General features: G+C 46.2%; 1 protein-coding gene across 2 annotated transcripts; it reads left to right on the plus strand.

Moving 5' to 3' along the window:
• Positions 1 to 1,676: 1,676 nt before the first annotated feature.
• Positions 1,677 to 16,895, plus strand: CENPA (centromere protein A). Of its 2 annotated transcripts, XM_070936527.1 has the most exons (5): positions 1,677 to 1,989; positions 4,212 to 4,364; positions 10,017 to 10,129; positions 15,098 to 15,175; positions 16,362 to 16,895. In XM_070936527.1, exons 2-5 carry the CDS (start codon positions 4,217 to 4,219, stop codon positions 16,494 to 16,496), a joined length of 474 nt encoding a protein of 157 aa, XP_070792628.1. In that variant the 5' UTR covers positions 1,677 to 1,989; positions 4,212 to 4,216; the 3' UTR covers positions 16,497 to 16,895. The 2 variants fall into 2 exon arrangements, with proteins under 2 accessions (XP_070792628.1, XP_070792629.1); XM_070936528.1 differs by lacking the exon at positions 15,098 to 15,175.
• The last annotated feature ends 1,562 nt before the right edge of the window (positions 16,896 to 18,457 follow it).

Genomic DNA, 18,457 nt, shown 5'->3' on the forward strand with positions numbered 1-18,457 from the left:
ATGGCACATGTGCCCCAGGTGGCATGCAGCGCCCTCTCTGGGCATGCGAGCCGTCACCCCAGTTCAGCTCTGCCGGCCAACTGGTTGTTGGGTCTCTGCGGCACACGCGCAGGGGGTGAGGCACATGTGGAGGGCATGTAGGGTGTGTGTGTCACGTGAGCATGTGCAGGCGGTCACATGCGCACACATTCGTGGGGGTGGGGCACATCCGCATGGGGGGGGGAGTAGGGCCAGTGGTGGGATTCAACTTTTTAACAACCGGTTCTCTGTCCTAATGATTTCCTCCAACAACCACTTTGCCAAACTGCTCAGAAAGTTAACAACCGGTTCTCCTGAAGTGGTGCGAACTGGCTGAATCCCACCACTGGGTGGGCGCATGCGTGGGGGGGTCACACGTGCATGTGTGGGGGTGCGTGGTGCATGCGGGGGTTGCAACGTGCGGGGGTGAGTGTGCATTGCATTTTGGGGGTTCAGGTGCGGGTGCTCACACTGGGCACTCCATCCGAAAAAGGTTAGCCGTCACTGGCATAGGATCTCCTGCTTGAGCAAGGGACTGGACTAGAAGACCTCCAAGGTCTTTTCCAGCTCTATTCTGATTCCGATTCATCACTGGAGATTTTTAAGAAGAGAGTGGGCAGTCTGAACCCATTTCACTTAGTGACCATTCAAAGTTACAACGGCACTGAAAAAAGTGACTTATGACCATTTTTCAGATTTACAACCATTGCATCATCCCCACGGTCACCTGATTTACCATTCAGATGCTTGACAGCTTATTTACATTTAGGACGGTTGCAGTGTCTCCAGGTCACGGGATCCCCTTCTGCGACCTTCTGACAACCGAAGTCAATGGGGAAACCAGATTCACTTAACAACCATGTGGCTAGATTTAACTGCAGTGATTCACTTAACAACTGCAGCAGGAAAAAGTCGTAAAACGGGGGCAAAAAAATCTGACTTAGCGACATAAATTTTGGCCTCAATTGTGGCCGTAAATCGAGGACAACTAAGAACAACCCCAAATAGCTAAATTATTTCATTTTCCTCAGCTGCCTCTAAGGGTTCAAGGCCAAGTTATCCATTTCTGGACAGCTAATTCTGATCTCCAGGACTATTCCTGGAACCTATTCCTTGTGAGGTTGGGGGAATCCCTGTGTTAAAACTACTGCGCCCCTTATCCGCAGCCACTGACTAGACGGAAACTGCCGACTTGGGAAATGATCAACCGACCACTCGTGCATCCATGCATATCAACGGTGCGTTTTTCCCCTTCTCGCCGTCTGATTGGATAACAGCGGCATTCAAACGGCCCAATTGAAAACGACGGATTCGACGGTCAGCGTCGGCATTCCCGCGGGGCGGGGTGTAGAATGTATTCTGGCTCGTCTATTGGCCTCGGGTCCCTCTTACGCCAAGCGTCAATCAACCGACCTCCAAGATAACGGCGAAACGGTTACATCCCTTTCCCCGCCCAGATCTCGGTCCCGCCCCCTTCCTGTCATTGGGAGTTTCGGCCAGCACTGGCCCGCCTCCTTCCCCCCAGTAAAGATTCGAACGCCTTTTCTAAAGAGTGGATTGGCTCGCAAGTGAGGGGCGGGGCTCGGAAAGCGTGGCGCGAAGGTCGAATGTAGCGGACGGGACCAAGGAAGGGGTGCCTTCGTGGAATCGCTGCCGCGCTCCCCCTCCGCTCCCGCCCCAGGTGAGAATTTCCGAGCATTGTGATGTCACCGCCAGGAATCCGTACCATTGTGACGTCACGGAGAGGCACTGGATTGCTTTCGTGGGCGGTGACGTCAGAGTTTTTACCCCCCAACTTTCTGGAGGATTTGCGGGAATGATAGGTGATCCCTAGCCGAAATCTGCATTCAGCATCCTTGGCCGGCTGAGGTCTGAATTAGGATCGCTCCCGTAAAAAAAAGATCCACTTTGGTGCTCGGGCATACCAAGGCAACCGTTTGGCTGTGTCGGCATTTGTTAGCCGGGCTTTAGGTATGAACAAATTAATTGCATCGACCACAACTCATCTGTTAGGGTATGGTTTACTAACTCTATTCAGCAGACTCGTAGGGTGGATCATTAACAGAAATATCTCCTTTATCTTTAAAAAAAAAAAACAACTTGAGAGAATCTCAGCATTTCTACCCATATTTGCAAGCACAGATGCTAATGTTGGAATCTACCAGTCAATAGAAGAGAAGTGAAGTAGGAATAGGAATAGGAATAGGAATGGAATTCTTTATTGGTCAAGTGTGATTGGACACACAAGGAATCTGTCTTTGGTGCATATGCTCTCAGTGTACATAAAAAGACAAGATACATTTGTCAAGAATCATAAGGTACAATGCTTAATGATAGTCATAGGGTACAAATAAGCTACTAGCAACAAAGTTACAGTCAGGCAGTCATAAGTGGAAGGAGATGGGTGATGGGAACAATGAGAAGACTAATAGTAATAGTAATGTAGCCTTAGTGAATAGTTTGACAGTGTTATTTGTTTAGCAGAGTGATGGCGTTCAGGAAAAAACTGTTCTTGTGTCTAGTTCTTCTGGTGTGCAGTGCTCTATAGCAGGGGTCACCAACCTTTCGGACCTCAGGGATCACTAAATTCATAATTTTAAATCCCAGGGACCACTAATATATTTTTTAAAAAATGATAAATAGTATTTAGTGCAATATAAAAAATGCAAATAATTTTTATGTGGACCAACCAAAATTTTCTCATGGACCACCAGTGGTCCACGCACCACCAGTTGGTGACCGCTGCTCTATAGCGTCGTTTTGAGGGTAGGAGTTGAAACAATTTATGTCCAGGATGCGAGGGGTCTGTAGATATTTTCACAGCCCTCTTTTTGACTCGTGCAGTATACAGGTCCTCAATGGAAGGCAGGTTGGTAGCAATTGTTTTTTCTGCAGTTCTAATTATCCTCTGAAGTCTGTGACTAGGAATATATTCTGTGGTTACAGAATCGTTGCCAGAGGCGTGGTTTCTCACTCATATAATCCCTGAAAAATACTCTTCCCATTCACTAGGAAGATTGTGGCAAGCGATTCTTGCTCTTTATTCTTTCAACAACAGTCCTGCAAGGTGGACTGGGCTGAGAAAAAATGGCTGGCCCCAAGCTACCTACTCAGCTCCATGGGCTTATGTATGAACAGTTCCCCAAACCTGGTAACTTCCTAACAGGTGGACTTCATTCCCCAGAATTCCCTGCCAGCATCTGTATTGCTGATAAATCTGGTTGAGACATGTAGAATCTGCCAAGGTTGAGAAACTGTTCAAGTGGAAATTATGTATGTCTTCCTGGTCCTTGTTCCAGCTCCTTAATCACTACTATGATACATTTGGTATTTTTGTAAAAGTAGAAATTGGTTTTAAAATCAATCTTAAATATATCAGGAAGCTAGTTGACCAATGTGTCCAGAGATCATCTTCACTTGGATTAATATTGTTCCATGTAACTAAGAAGGTTAGCCACAGAAATTCTGGTCCCAACTGAGGTTGGAGGATGTAGGTAATAACAATTCTGAGTATGTGCTAATTCTGCTCATACTTTTTTTGCACCCAAATCAGGTCCCTTAGATCTACAAAAATCTGAAAAATCATGAGAAAAGAAGTGTCACCCACCGTCTAGTAATCTTCCAGGTTTCTACTGGCTGATCTGCTAGCCCTAGATTTGTAGGATTTGATATGCTATGTCATTATAGTAGTTTGAAAAGAGAATTTAAAAGGATCATCAATTGCTACGAAGGTAGCTTATAATTCCAACAGCCAAAATGATCATACAGGTGAAGTCCTTTGAACCTTTTGTTTAGTGACTGTTCAAAGTTACAAAAGCACTTAAAAAAAGTGACTTATGACCGTTTTTCACACGACCATGGCAATATCCCCATGGTCAGGTGATCAAAATCCAGACGCTTGGAAATTGGCTCACATTTATGACGGTTGCAGTATCCCATTTTGTGACGACCTGACAAAGTCCGTAGGGAAGCCAAATTCACTTTACAGGTGTTTTATTCACAACTGCACTGATTTGCTTAGCAACCGTGGCAAGAAAGGTCATAAAATGGGCCAAAACTCATTTAACAACTGTTGCACTTAGCAATGGGAATTTTGAGCTCAATTGTCATAAGTCAAGGACTGTCTGTACTCCTGAATCTCAAATGACTGGTCAGGTATTGTCAGAGGCAATACTTCTTATTTTCTTTGCCAGGCGTTATGTGGCGTTCTCCATCAGCTGGCACCAGTTCCAGAAGAACCCCCTCAACCCCTCCTTCCCACCGCCGCCAATCTAGAAGATCGCCACGCAGGAGGCAACCCTCTCCCCGTCGTCCTGGACTGAGGCAACCCCCACAACAAGAGGCAGGTAAGAAATATGGATCATTGACCGGACAAAAAGTCTAATGAAAAGAAGGACTGGGATGACAATGATAGCGGTGTTGCAATATCTCAGGGGCTGCCACAAAGAAGAAGGGGACAACCTAGTCCAGGAGTTTGCAACTTTAAGCACTCAAAGAGCCATTTGGACTCGTTTCCCACAGAAAATAAAACACTGAGAGCCACAAAACCTGGGTGGGCGTGGCCAACTCAATGTCACTCACTTCCACCAGTCACATGACTCCCCCCAGCCACGCCTACCCAGCCCGTCATTAGGGCAGAGAACCAGTTGCTAAAAAACACAGAGAACCACAAAACCCTTTTGACATATATCTCTCTCCCCTCCCTCCTCTCTCTCCCCATCTCTCTGTCTCTGTCTCTCTCTCTCTCTCTCTCTCTCCCCATCTCTCTGTCTCTGCCCTGGCTGCTTCTCCATCCCCCATTGGCCTTACCTTACCTTACCTTCTCAGGCCAGGCGAGGAGTGACTGGGAGGAGAGGGCGAGGGGTGGGGCCAGCCAATGGTGGGATCACCCGACAGGGAGCCACAGCAGAGGGCCCAAAGAGCCGCATGTAGCTCCGGAGCCGCAGGTTGCTGACCCTTGACCTAGTCTCCAAAGCACCTGAGGACAAGAAGCAATGGATGGAAACTAATCAAGGAGAGAAAAAACCTAGAATTAAGGAGAAATTTCCTGACAGTGAGAACAATTAATCCGTGGAACAAATTGCCTCCAGAAGTTGTGAATGCTCCAACACTGGAAGTTTTTAAGAAGAGATTGGACAACCACATGCCTGAAATGGTATAGGGCAGTGATGGCGAACCTTTTAGGCACCGAGTGCCCAAACTGCACGCACGTGCCCAAACTGAAAGGTGCGTGCAAACGTGCACATGTACGGACATGCACAAATGTGCACATGCGCAGACATCCATAAATGTGCACACACGCGCATGCGCAGCAGAGACTCGAAGACTGGCGGGAGGCGGGGCATCCCAACACTGGCAGCGCGGCAAGAGGTAAGACCTTTTTCGTGAGCTTCTGTTTCGTCGTTTGTAGGGAAACAGAAGCTCACGAAAGAAACGTCACGGAGATCTGACCTGGGATGACGGCGCACATGCCAGCAGAGAGGACTCTGTGTGTCACCTCTGGCACATGTGCCATAGGTTCGCCATCACACATATAGGGTTTCCAATCCCCCTGAGCAGGGGATTGGACTAGAAGACCTCCAAGGTCCTTTCCAACTCTTATTCTAATTGTGGTAAGAAAATAAACTAGGATAGTTAGGATTAAGGTTAACCACTATCGCAGGCTCTTCCCCTAAAATACAGATGTAAACTGACTGGTGATTTGGTGGAGATGTATGCAAGAGAAAACCTACAAGGTCCCTTCCAACTCTGTTTTCTTGAAATTGAAAGAAAGAGGATTTTTTTCAGGTGTAGCTAGTCTGGGCAAATTACCCCCTCCAAAGCTTTGTAGAGGTTGACTTTTGTAGGAATCCCTCAATTTATGAGCAGTGATATAGAGGTGGTCCTTGATTTAAGACCTCAATTGAGTTGAGCCCAAAATTTCTGTTGTTAAGCGAGACAGTTTGTTAAGGAGTAGCAAGGTTGTGCACATGAGAAACGGCTGAGAGTGATTGTGAATAAGCACTGTCAATACAGACACACTGAGTTGTGATATTCTTTTACTTTTAGGAAAAAGCAAAGCAAAGTCCAATAAACAATCCAGGTCATACACAGATAAAGAGAGTTAAATTGTCAATCCAGGGATATTCCAAGAACAAAGTCTTCTTACCAGTTATTGTAGTCATATGCAATAAAACAGTTCTTTTTGGAATTGCAAACAGGAACAAGTACAGCAGTAAAACAATCAGTAAAAACAGTAGAAAACAACAAGTAGCAATGATCAAGCAGTGATCATGCAGAGCGAACAGGCAGAGAGGAGCAAAGGTAGCAATAATAATGTAATAAGAAAAAAATAAGCCATGATTCAAGCTTCCTCTTAAGTACATTGGTTACAGAGCTAGTCAATCAGAATACAGTATGATGCAATACAGCATTACATTCTTAAAGCTAACCATTACATTTTGACTGCAAACATGCATTGATGGTTTATATATATTGCCAACTCAACCAGTTAGGCAATAGCCATTCCCTAACACAGTTGTTAAGTGAGTATTGCCCCATTTTAAGACCTTTCTCGCCATAATTGTTAAGTGAATCACTGCAATTGTTAAATTAGTAACCTAGTCTGTAAGTGAATCTGACTTCCCCATTGTCTTTGCTTGTCAGTAATTCACAAAAGGTGATCATATGACCCAGGGATACTGCAGCAGTCATAAATATGAGTCAGTAGCCAAGCATCTGAATTTTGATCACATGACAGTGGGGATGCTGCAACAATTCAACCTGCCATCTGTCGGCGAAACGTCTGAGGTGGCTCGAGAGTTCATGGCTTCCATGACGGCCATGGACCTTACTCAGTTAATTCATGACCCCACTCACACGGGTGGACACACTCTGGACTTAGTTTTTGTCTCTGGTCAGTGGTTGAGTGGCCTTGATACAGGGGATATAGTCATCGAACCCTTGTCATGGTCTGACCACTCGCTCCTTCAACTGGACTTTCTAACCGCTGCACCCCGCCGCAGGGAGGCGGGACCGACCAGGTGGTTCCGCCCCAGGCGCCTGATGGACCCTGATAGGTTCCAGATGGAGCTTGGGCCATTTCCTGAGACTCTGGCTCATGACTCGACTGAGGACCTGGTGGCCGCCTGGGATAGTGCGGCTGCCGGGGCCTTGGACCGTGTCGTGCCTTTGCGGCCTCTGACCCGGCACCGAACTCACCTAGCTCCTTGGTTCTCCGAGGAGCTCAGGGAGATGAAGCGCCGGAAAAGACGCCTGGAGAGTAGTTGGAGGACCAGTCGCTCCGAATCCGACCGAACACTGGTGAGGTCTCATATTAAGACCTACCTAGTGGCGATAAAAGCGGCGAAATCTAGTTATTTTGCCGCTCTTATCGCGTCATCAGATAATCGCCCGGCCGCCCTGTTTAGGGTGACCCGCTCCCTCCTCCATCTGGAAGCGCGGGATGACCCCTTGCAGGGCCGAGCCGAGGACTTTGTGCAGTATCTGTATGACAAAATCGCTCAGATTCGGGAAGGGCTGGCCTCTGACTGGGTATGTCCGGACGGGATGACTGAGGCAGGTCTTGAGAGTGTTATCTGGGGGGAGTTCGATCCTGTGGCTCCCGAGGACATGGACAGGGTCCTGGGACGGCTGAACGCGACCACATGTTTATTGGACCCGTGTCCCTCCTGGTTGGTACTGGCTTCCCGGGAGGTGACACGAGGCTGGCTCCAGAAGATTGTTAACGCTTCTTTGAGTGAGGGGGTCCTGCCGGCTGCTTTGAAAGAAGTGGTTGTGAGGCCCCTCCTCAAGAAGCCCTCTCTGGATCCGGCTGTTTTGGCTAACTATCGTCCAGTCTCCAACCTTCGCTTTGTTGCGAAGGTTGTTGAGAGTGTGGTGGCGCAACAGCTCCCCCGGTACCTGGATGAAGCTGTCTATCTAGACCCGCTCCAGTCCGGCTTCCGGCCTGGGCACAGCACGGAAACGGCATTGGTCGCGTTGGTGGATGATCTCTGGAGGGCTCGGGATAGGGGTTGCTCCTCTATCCTGGTCCTGTTAGATCTCTCAGCGGCTTTTGATACCATCGACCATGGTATCATGTTGCACCAGTTGGCGGGGTTGGGGGTGGGGGGCACCGTTCTGCGGTGGTTCTCCTCCTACCTCTCTGACCGGTCGCAATCTGTGTTGACGGGGGGGCAGCGGTCGACCCCGAGGCACCTTGCTTGTGGGGTGCCACAAGGGTCGGTCCTCTCGCCCCTTCTGTTCAACATTTATGTAAAGCCGCTGGGTGAGATCATCCGTGGCTTTGGGGTGGAGTTCCATCAGTACGCTGATGACACCCAGCTGTACATCTCCACCCCAGGCCACCCCAATGATGCCCTTGAAGTGATGTCCCAGTGCCTGGAGGCCGTGCGGGCCTGGATGGGGAGAAACAGGCTCCGACTCAACCCCTCCAAGACCGAGTGGCTGTGGCTTCCAGCGTCCCGATATAGCCAGCTGACGCCATCGCTGGCTATTGGGGGCGAATCACTCGCCCCCACGGAGAGGGCTCGCAACTTGGGCGTCCTCCTGGACGCACGGCTGTCTTTAGAAGATCATTTGACGGCCGTGGCCAGGGGGGCTTTTTATCAGGTTCGCCTGATACGCCAGCTGCGCCCCTTTCTAGATCGGGACTCTCTACGCACAGTCACTCAGGCACTAGTCATTTCCCGCCTGGACTACTGCAACGCTCTCTACATGGGGCTCCCCCTGGGGTGCACCCGGAGGCCCCAGCTGGTCCAGAACGCGCGGGGGATTATGGGGGCGACGAGGCGCTCCCATGTGACACCTCTCCTGCGCGAGCTGCACTGGCTCCCAGTGGTCTTCCGGGTGCGCTTCAAGGTGTTGGTGACCACCTTTAAAGCGCTCCATGGCTTAGGGCCGGGGTATTTACGAGACCACCTTCTGCCACCAATAGCCTCCCACCGGCCAGTACGCTCACACAGAGTGGGCCTCCTCAGGGTGCCGTCCGCCAGACAATGTTGGCTGGCGACCCCCAGGGGGAGATCCTTCTCTGTGACGGCGCCCACCCTCTGGAACAACCTTCCCCCAGAGTTACGTATAATAACAGACCTCCGGATTTTTCGTCGGGCCCTGAAAACCTATTTATTTCAACAAGCTGGGCTGGCCTGAGTTAAATTTTAAATTGATTTTAAATTGGGTTATCTTAATTTCGGCCAAAATATTTAATTATTTTAATACTGTTCTTAAATTTTGTATGCTTTGTTTTTATCTTGGCTGTGCACCGCCCTGAGTCCTATTTGGAGAAGGGCGGTATAGAAATTTAATTAATAAATAAATAAATAAATAAATTGTCAGTGTGAAAAGCGGCCGTAAGTTCCTTTTGGCGGTGCTGTTGTAACTTCAAATGGTTACTAAATGGACTGTTGTAAGTCAAGGACTATCTGTATTGGACAGACAGATGTAGGAGCTGGGCGTTGCTGGCAGCCAGGCTTGCGATGTTTTACTTTTGTCACACTTAACGTTGATAAGTTAGTAACATGGTCATTAAGTGAATCTGGCTTCCTCATTGATTTTCCTTGTCAAAAGGTTACAAAAGGGGATCACATGACCTTTTGGGAGACAATAACGGTCATAAGTATGAACCAGTTTGCCAAAAATCTGAATTTTGATCACACGATCGGAAGACTGCTACAAAGGTTGTAAGCAGAAATATGATCACGGGTCCCCTTTTTTCGGGACTGTTGGAACTTTGAATGGTCACTAAACGAACTGTCATAAGGCGAGGACTACCTGTACTGCATATAGGGGAAGGTGATCCATATAAATACCTGGCAATTCTGGGCTGCTGAGGCAGCTGTTCTCAATCTTGGCGACTTCAAAATCCGTGGACTTCGATTCCCAGAATTCCCAGAATTTCAAGCCATCAAAGTTTGGAACTACTGAACTGAAACTTCTTTTCCTCTTGGGGATCATCCCCCCTTTGTTAACCCTCCCTCCTTTTATGTCCTATCCAGCAGGTCATCGGAGAAGGCGAAGATACAGGCCTGGCCAGCGAGCCTTGCAGGAGATCAGACAGTATCAAAAAAGTACTAATCTACTTATTGCCAAGTTGCCCTTTTCTCGTGTGGTAAGTTGATTGTGCATTCTGTTTTGTTTTGTTTTGTTTTCCTTTTACTCTGTTTCCCCCAAAATAAGACATCCCCTGATAATAAGCCCAAACGGGCTTTTGAGTGCATGGCAATAAGGCCAAGCACTTATTTCAGGATTCAAAAAAATATAAGACAGGGTCTTATTTTTGGGAAAACACGGTACATGTGGCCTTCTTAGATTCCGCAGTGTCCAAAATGAAACTTATTCATCTAATTTTTTTTTTTTTGCACTGGTGATGTTACCTTGCAAAATGTCTGCAAGAAAACTACCAAACTCAACCAAGGACCCTTCAGAAGGTTGTTATGCATTTCATGATTCTCTATAACAGTGATGGCTAACCTTTTTGCCATCGCGTGCCAGGAAGGGGGAGCAGGGGAGGTACGCGTGCCCACATCCATAATTCTATGTGCCCTGTTCTGCGCATGTGCACGCAACCCCCCCCCCCCACTCCTGGCATGCAATGGCCTGGTAGGCCCGTTTTTCTTTCTCAGCTGGCTCCAGATCCTCTCTCTGCATCTGGGAAGGGCGAAAACAGCCTTCCCCACCCCCTTGGAGGCCCTCCGAAGGCCTGAAACGGCCCATTTCCCAACTCCAGGTGGGACAGGAAATGATGTTTTTTGCTGTCCCCAGCCTCCAGAGCCTCTCTAGGAGTGCACAGAGAGGATCTGGAGCCAGGTGACAAAGAAAAACGGGCCTTCCCCACCTCCCAGGCCCTCTGGAGGCAGGAAACAGCCTGTTCCCTTATTTCTGGTAGGCCCAAAAGGCCCGAAAATCAGCTGGTCGGCGTGCGCATGTGTGCCAGAGCTCAAAAAGCGGGTGATTATGGGAGCGACGTGGCGCTCCCACGTAACACCTCTCCTGCGCGAGCTGCATTGGCTCCCGGTGGTCTTCTGGGTGCGCTTTAAGGTGTTGGTTCTCATCTTTAAAGCGCTCCATGGCTTAGGGCCAGGGTATTTGCGAGACCGCCTGCTGCTACCGATAACCTCCCACCGGCCAATACGCTCTCACAGAGAGGGCCTCCTCGGGGTGCCGTCGGTCAGGCAATGTTGGCTGGCGGCCCCCAGGGGGCGAGCCTTCTCTGTGGGGGCACCCGCCCTGTGGAATGAGCTGCCTCCTGGAATACGATTGATCCTGGACCTCCGGACCTTCCGTAAAGCCCTGAAGACGTTTTTATTTCATCAAGCCGGCCTAGCCTAAATGGTTTTTAATTGGGATTTTAAATTTTATGGATTTGGGGTTTTAAATTGGGTAGCCAATGATTTAATTCTTTTAATTATCTTAACTTTTGCATTTGTATGTTTTTTAATTTTGGCTGTTCACCGCCCTGAGTCCCTTCTGGGAGAAGGGCGGTATACAAATTAAATTAATAAATAATAAATAAATTAATAAAACTTGCGTGCCCACTGATATAGCTACGTGTGCCATAGGTTCGCCATCACGGCTCTATAAGATACCCAAATGCTCTTTTAACACACACACACACACACACACACACACACACACACACACCCTGTAAAAATTCAAAATGATCCAGAGCCCACCCATTTTTCCATTGTGGTATAGATTGTCCCAGGATGCCCCATTCAGTAGCATGCATGGGGAGGAGAGGAGCATTCTGTCACGATGGAAGCAGTGCGCGTCTGTAGAAGCAGTGGTGGGATTCTGCCGGTTCTAGGCGGTTCGGCCGAACCGTTTGTTAAATTGCTGGCTCGCCCTGCCCCTTGCCCCGCCCCTCCGCACCACTGGGCGAGGGGTGGGCGAGCCAGCAATTTAACAAACGGTTTGGTGTTTTTTTTATAATTTTATTGGCCTCGCAGCTGCCACAGGGCTTCAAAGGGCCACCCTACAGCTGATCAGTGTTAAAAGAAAACAAATGAGTAGACCGACGCCTGCAAAAATAAATGGGTAGACCCAGTGGTGGGATTCTACTTTGGTAGAACCGGTTGTTAAGTAGTTAAGCCAGTGGTTGCCAAAGTGGGCGGTACCGCCCCCTGGGGGGCGGTAGGATGCCTTAGAGGGGTGGTAAACAGCAAGGGGGGCGGCAGAGGGACGCTAGAGGGGGGCAACAGGGGGGCTAAGTGGCAAGAAGGATGGCCCCCCCTTTGATCTGTGCCTCGCAGCACTTACTGAAAGTAAAGCAGACTCTGCTGCAACGTGACAAAATGAGGCAGGGAGAGAGATTTCTTTTTCTTTTTCTTTCTCCTCACCAAAAAAGGTAGGTGCAAACAATGGGAAATTTAGGGCAAAAGAGAAGAGTTCAAGATTTTAAAACACAAAAGAAAAAAAGCTCTATTTAACTAGGGAATTGTAATAATTGAGATACTATTAATTGTATATTGTGTTGAAAACAGAAATGGTTAAGTTGTGGTTTGGAAGAATATATGGGGGAAATTATTTGGTTTATTATTATTGGTAAATATAATTAATTGATTTGTAAGAAATTGGATTGCATGGAAATAATTGGAATATTCATGTTCATATTGATTAATATACAAAAAAGATAGTTATATAACTAATTGATCTATATTAAAATAGATCAATACACAAACAACTGTAATTACATAATTACATAATTAACCAATGTGAGGATGGATATAAAAATAGATGACAATGGGAAGGGGTATAATATAGAATAGAAGGAAAAAATTGAATTTGATTAGAAATGAGCATGAAGGGTAATATTGGTTTTTTTAAAAAAATAGATGAGGAATAAATATGGCAAAAAGGAAATATAGAAATTGTAAATTTAATTGAAATGACTAAACACTGTTTAAATTTGTTAACCGGCCAAATACTCTGTTGAAAGAAAATACATTGTATGTTTGTATGTGTGTTTCTAATTATTGCTATTTATTCATATTTGTTCTTTTTTATTCTTTAAAGTTTAACAATTCATTCTTTATCTTAATATCTTTATATTTGTTTGGGGTTGGCTTTCTTCCCATTCATCTTTTTTATTGTACAGCAATCTCTCTCCTCAAACCTACCACCTCTCTCTTTTCTTTCCTTCTTACTTTCTCTTTCCCCCACCCTCTTCTTTTCCTCCCTACTTCCTCTTCCTTTCTCCTTCTCCTCCTCTTTTCCTCTCTCTCTTACCCTCACTCCTACTCTAATTTCCCTTCCCTTCCTTCATCCCTCTCTATTGCTGTATCCTTTTATGCATATGGACTACTCAGAGGGCTGAAAAAGTTATTTTTGACTGGTCCTCGCACTTTTGACCAGTCCTCGAACTTACGACTGTCCTCACATTTTACTTTTTTGCCCTATCTTGTCACCATAATGAAGAGAAGCAGTTGTGAAATGAGTGACACGGTTGTTAAGAATGCTACAACGGGCATAAATGTGAGGATGGTCATAAGTGCGAGGACAGGTCAAAAGTGTGAGGACCAGTCAGAAATGACTTTTTTCAGCCCTCTGAGTAGTCCCTATGCACATAGCCACGCCCACCCGGTCACATGACCAGCTATCCATGCCCACCCAGTCACATGACCACCAAACCACACCCCCAACTAAGCCACGCCCACAGAACTGGTTGTTAAAAAAATTGAATCCCACCACTGCGTAGAAGTCACTTGCCCCTTCTCTCTTTCTGTGGCTTCTACATTCTGTCGGATGAAGCATTCTTGGGATCATGATATTTAGTTTATTTGAAAAAAAAGTTAAAATAAAAAGCACCAATATATATATATATTGGCTCTGTGTGCGCACACATATATATGAATTTTTAAAATTTATTTAATTTTTAATCACACACACATGTATGTATGTACATGTGTATGTGTGTATATGTATAGATATGTGTTATATATGCATATACATATATATATGTGTGTCTGTGTGTATATATACACACAGACACATACACACACACACACACACACACACACACACACACACACACACACACACACCATGTTTTCCCCGAAAATAGGATCTACCCTGAAAGTAATTCCTATTGTGTTATTTGCACATGCACTGAATATAAGCACACACACACACACCTGAATTTTGATTGTGTGACCATGGGGATGCCGCAACGGTCATAAGTGTGAAAGTAGTCATAACTTTGAATGGTTACTAAATAAACTGCTGTAAGTCGAGGACTACCTGCATTTTGGGTTAAAACCCACAGAAGCACCAACACATCCCAGCAGATGGCAGCACCTACCAACTTTGGCTGATGAAGAAAAAATAAAATAAGATTCTGATCATGTTATTATTTATATGAGAATTCCTAAACGTGCAAACTACGGTGAGAAATTAAAAAGAAAAAAAAATCAGAGGAAGGTAAGGGCAAACCATTTCCTTCTGCCAGGAATCAAGCTCAACACAGTCTCACGTTGTCTGGGGAGGATGGAATTTGCAGTTCACATTGAGAGGTTAGCTAGTTGGACTGCTACTCATACAGGTAATCCTTGACTTAACAACAGTTCGTTTAGTGACCGTTCAAAGTTACAACAGCACTGGAAAAAGTGACTTATGGCCATTTTTCACACTTATGACGGTTGCAGCATCCCCATACTCATGTGATCAAAATTCGGATGCCTGACAACTGACTCACATTCATGACGGTTGCAGTGTCCCGGGGGTCACATGATCCCTTTTTGCGACTTTCTGATGAGCAACTTTCATGGGGAAACTCAGATTCATTTAACAACCATGTCACTACTTTTAACAACTGCAGTGATTCACTTAACCAACGTGGCAAGGAAAGTCGTAAAACGGGGCAAAAACCCACTTAACAAATTTCTCGCTTAACAAATTACTCACTCAGCAACATCATTTGTGGTCATAAGTTAAGGACCACCTGTATTTACGTGGGGGGGGGGATAAATTCCCAGTGGAGTACAGGATTTAACGGAGCTACTCATAGCAACCTGGAACAAAGGAAGCTCTCCCAAGGCTACCTTGTCATCTCTCCGGTGTCTTTCCTACCCCTCCACAGGTACGGGAGATCTGCCTGGAATATACCCGAGGGGTTGACATGATGTGGCAGTCTATGGCACTGCTTGCCTTGCAGGAGGTAAGAGCTCGGGCAGGGCTGAATGAGAGTACAGGGCTGATCTCAAGAACAGCAATGGGTGACATTCCTCCCCACCCCCCATTCTTATTCTTTTCCCTGTGAGAAAGTCCTTGAGAGACAGAAGAAGGAGCTGCAGAGTAGACAATGGTCATGGCAACTGTCTCAGAAGGACCCTCTCTAGTTTCTTGGACTGTAAGGGTAAAGTGGGGGTGGGGGTGGCGAGATGTGCTTTTAGACATGCAAGTTTGATATCACCCCTTCAAGGTATTCTAGACAAGAAGCAGCAACTATGAGTGCTAACACTACCTTTATTATCAATTACAGTAATCAGAATCTTGCAAGTTGGAAAGTACTTTTGTCTTTACTTTCCGAGACATTTGCCAAGTCCCCATTGCTTCTTTGGGCTAAGCTGCCTGCTGTGCTGTGCTGTGCTGTGCTATGCTATGCTATGCTATGCTATGCTATGCTATTCTAATTCCCATTCATGCCACACCATGCCATTCCACTCTCTTCAATCTCTTATCTATTAGATATTTATCTAATATAAATCTTCCTCATTCTGTACTCTCATTTTTCCTCAACAATTCTTCCTTCCTTCCTTCCTTCCTTCCTTCCTTCCTTCCTTCCTTCCTTCCTTCCTTTCCTTCCTTCCTTCCTTCCTTCCTTCCTTCCTTCCTTCCTTCCTTCCTTCCTTCCTTCTTTCTCTCCCCATCTCTCTTTTTTCTTTCTCTCTCTCTTTCTTTCTCTCTTTCTTTCTCTCTTTCTTTCTCTCTCTCTCTCTCTCTCTCTCTCTTCCACTCCTCCCTCTTTCCCCAAACCCTTCTGCCCAAAACTTCTTCCTCTGGATCTGTCTTATTCTGTACCTGTTTGAGTACAAACTACCTGAAACTGACCATTCTCTGCCCAGGACAATTTGGGTGCCAAGGGCTTTGTATGTCCCTGCCTGTTATAGGACCACAGGGGCAGGAGATGGATGGGTAATGGAGGCAGCAAACATAAAGCTAGGAGAGCTTTCTGCCAGCTTGAGAGAGGGCACAAAGTGTAGCCTGCAAGGAGGGGGGGAGAAATGATCCCAAATAAACCCTATATGTGTGCCCTCTCTCTCTTCCTCTCTTTCTTTCTTCCTCTTTTTCTCTCTTTCTCTGTCTCTAATGTCTCTCTGTCTCTTGTGTTTCTCCCTCCCAAGGCAGCTGAAGCCTTTTTGGTGCATCTCATGGAAGATGCCTACCTGTGCGCCATCCATGCCAAACGGATCACCCTCCATCCCAAAGACATCCAGTTGGCTCGCCGGATCCGTGGCATCGATCAGGGTTTGGGTTAGTTCCCTTCCCCGAGCTGTCCTGGCTGAAGAAGTGCCTTTTGGGGCCCCAAAGTTTCAGGGGAGCCCCTCGTGACTGCTTTGGAGGAGGAGACAAATTTACACACACACACACACATACCGGTCCTCAAAATTCCATGGATTGTGAGTGGCAGCCTGGCCCCTTCCTCTTGCTGGAATTTCCGAAGAGTTTCATTGGTTGACTTCTTCTTCCCTCTCTCCGCCACCCTGCTTGGAAGGTGAGTAGAGATGGATCTAAAAGACGAGAGGAGAAATGAATGGCCTAATTGCCAGGAAGGAGAAGAGCCATCCAGCTACCCATGTTTAAAGTTCTTCTGCAGTCTCTGCTTTGAATGGAGCCTCGTGCCAACGACGGGGACTGAAAAGTTGCTTTCCGTTTTAAAGTTTGCCCTGTATTTTTGCACTTCAACTTTTAAAATAAAATCTTTTACCTTAATTGTTCTTCAGTATCCTGCTCATTGGGTCATCCTTTCCTTTCCCTTCTTCAGTCCATTGTTTGATGCTCGTCGGACCCCTTTTGGGAATGTCCAATTGCCATGATTATTGGCTTTACCGTATTTTTTTCACTTCTGAATTAATTCCTATTTTTTTATGCTTCACACATAACCACTTTTGTTTTCTTTCTGTTATTTTTCCACCACAATGCTGCCATTTGCAAACATGTTTGTGCCCAAGTGTCTTCCTTCAGCTCCTTCCTTCAGTTAAAATGGTTCCCAATTCTGCTTTTTAGAGATAGTCCTCCACTTATGACCATAATGGAGCCTGCCCATTACAGTCATAAATTGTGACAGTCATAAGGCAGGCCTCCGTGTGACTGATGCGATTTTACAATTTTTTTTTGGTAGCAGTTGTTAAGCAAACCACGATGATTGTTAAGTGGACCCATTGTTTGCTGATGGGGCAGGTTTTTGGCAAAAATAAATACCAGTTTTCGGCAAAAATGTCACTGGTGGTCATGTGACTGCAGGATCTGCAAAGACCTGTAAATGTGGGCTGGTTCCCAAGCATCCAAAATGCAGTCACATGATCATGGGAGGGGGATAGACGTGGCTGTTGGAACTTTGGAAGCAGGTCATAAGTACCTTTTGGAGTGTTGTAACTTCAAATGGTTGCTATGCAACCAGTCCTAAATTAAGGACTACCTGTAGTTGCTCCTGGTCAAATCTTCTGCACTATTTCCCTCAAGAACTGAACAATCCTTGACTTTAGTTATGGCTGCCCTTTTTCTCTCCTAGCTTTCCTCCATTTAGGGCAAACTGTTCTAAAATATCTTTCCTTCATCCCTCCCCTCTGCAAAAGTAGTTATATACTCTCTTTTGGTATAAATGCTATTGATTTTTGTCCAACTCCCTCAAAGGTTAACATTATTTTTCCTGGGTTTTGCTGCTTTATACCCCGATTCTAATGCCACTGATCTATTAGCATCCCCAGTTTAATATATAACTCTAATTCCCCTGATGTCTGATTTCAACTTGCTCATTTGATGATACCATTATTTTTCAGAATCTTATCTGGTCTTTGATATGCCCAATCTTCCTTAGGCCCTCGCCTAGGGCGTCATCACAAAATCCCTCTTTTGTATTGTGGTTGCATGTATGGAGAAGAGCTTGAAAGAGATTGGGGGAAAATATGAGTGTAGTAAACATGGCTTAATAGTATAGGAAAAGCTCTCTTGGTTAACCCAAGTAGCACCAGAAGTTCATTCTCTCAGAATAACACAGTTGGAAGGGACCTTGGAGATCTTCCAGTCCAATCCCCTGCTCAGTTTTTCCCTGTCCTAAATGGAATCTGAGGTTTAGCAGACCAACTGAAATCTACCATGTTGTGACTGATGTCAAATAACCATTTACAAATGTAAGCATAACTAGATATTCAAAGAGGAATCATAGCACCAAGAGATGGAGCGGAAGACCTGCCCCAGTCCGAACCCCTAGGAAAGAAAG

Source organism: Pituophis catenifer, unplaced genomic scaffold, assembly GCF_029215685.1.
Source record: "Pituophis catenifer annectens isolate HBS135680 unplaced genomic scaffold, rPitCat1.0.hap2 SCAF_2, whole genome shotgun sequence".
Lineage (NCBI taxonomy): Eukaryota > Metazoa > Chordata > Lepidosauria > Squamata > Colubridae > Pituophis > Pituophis catenifer.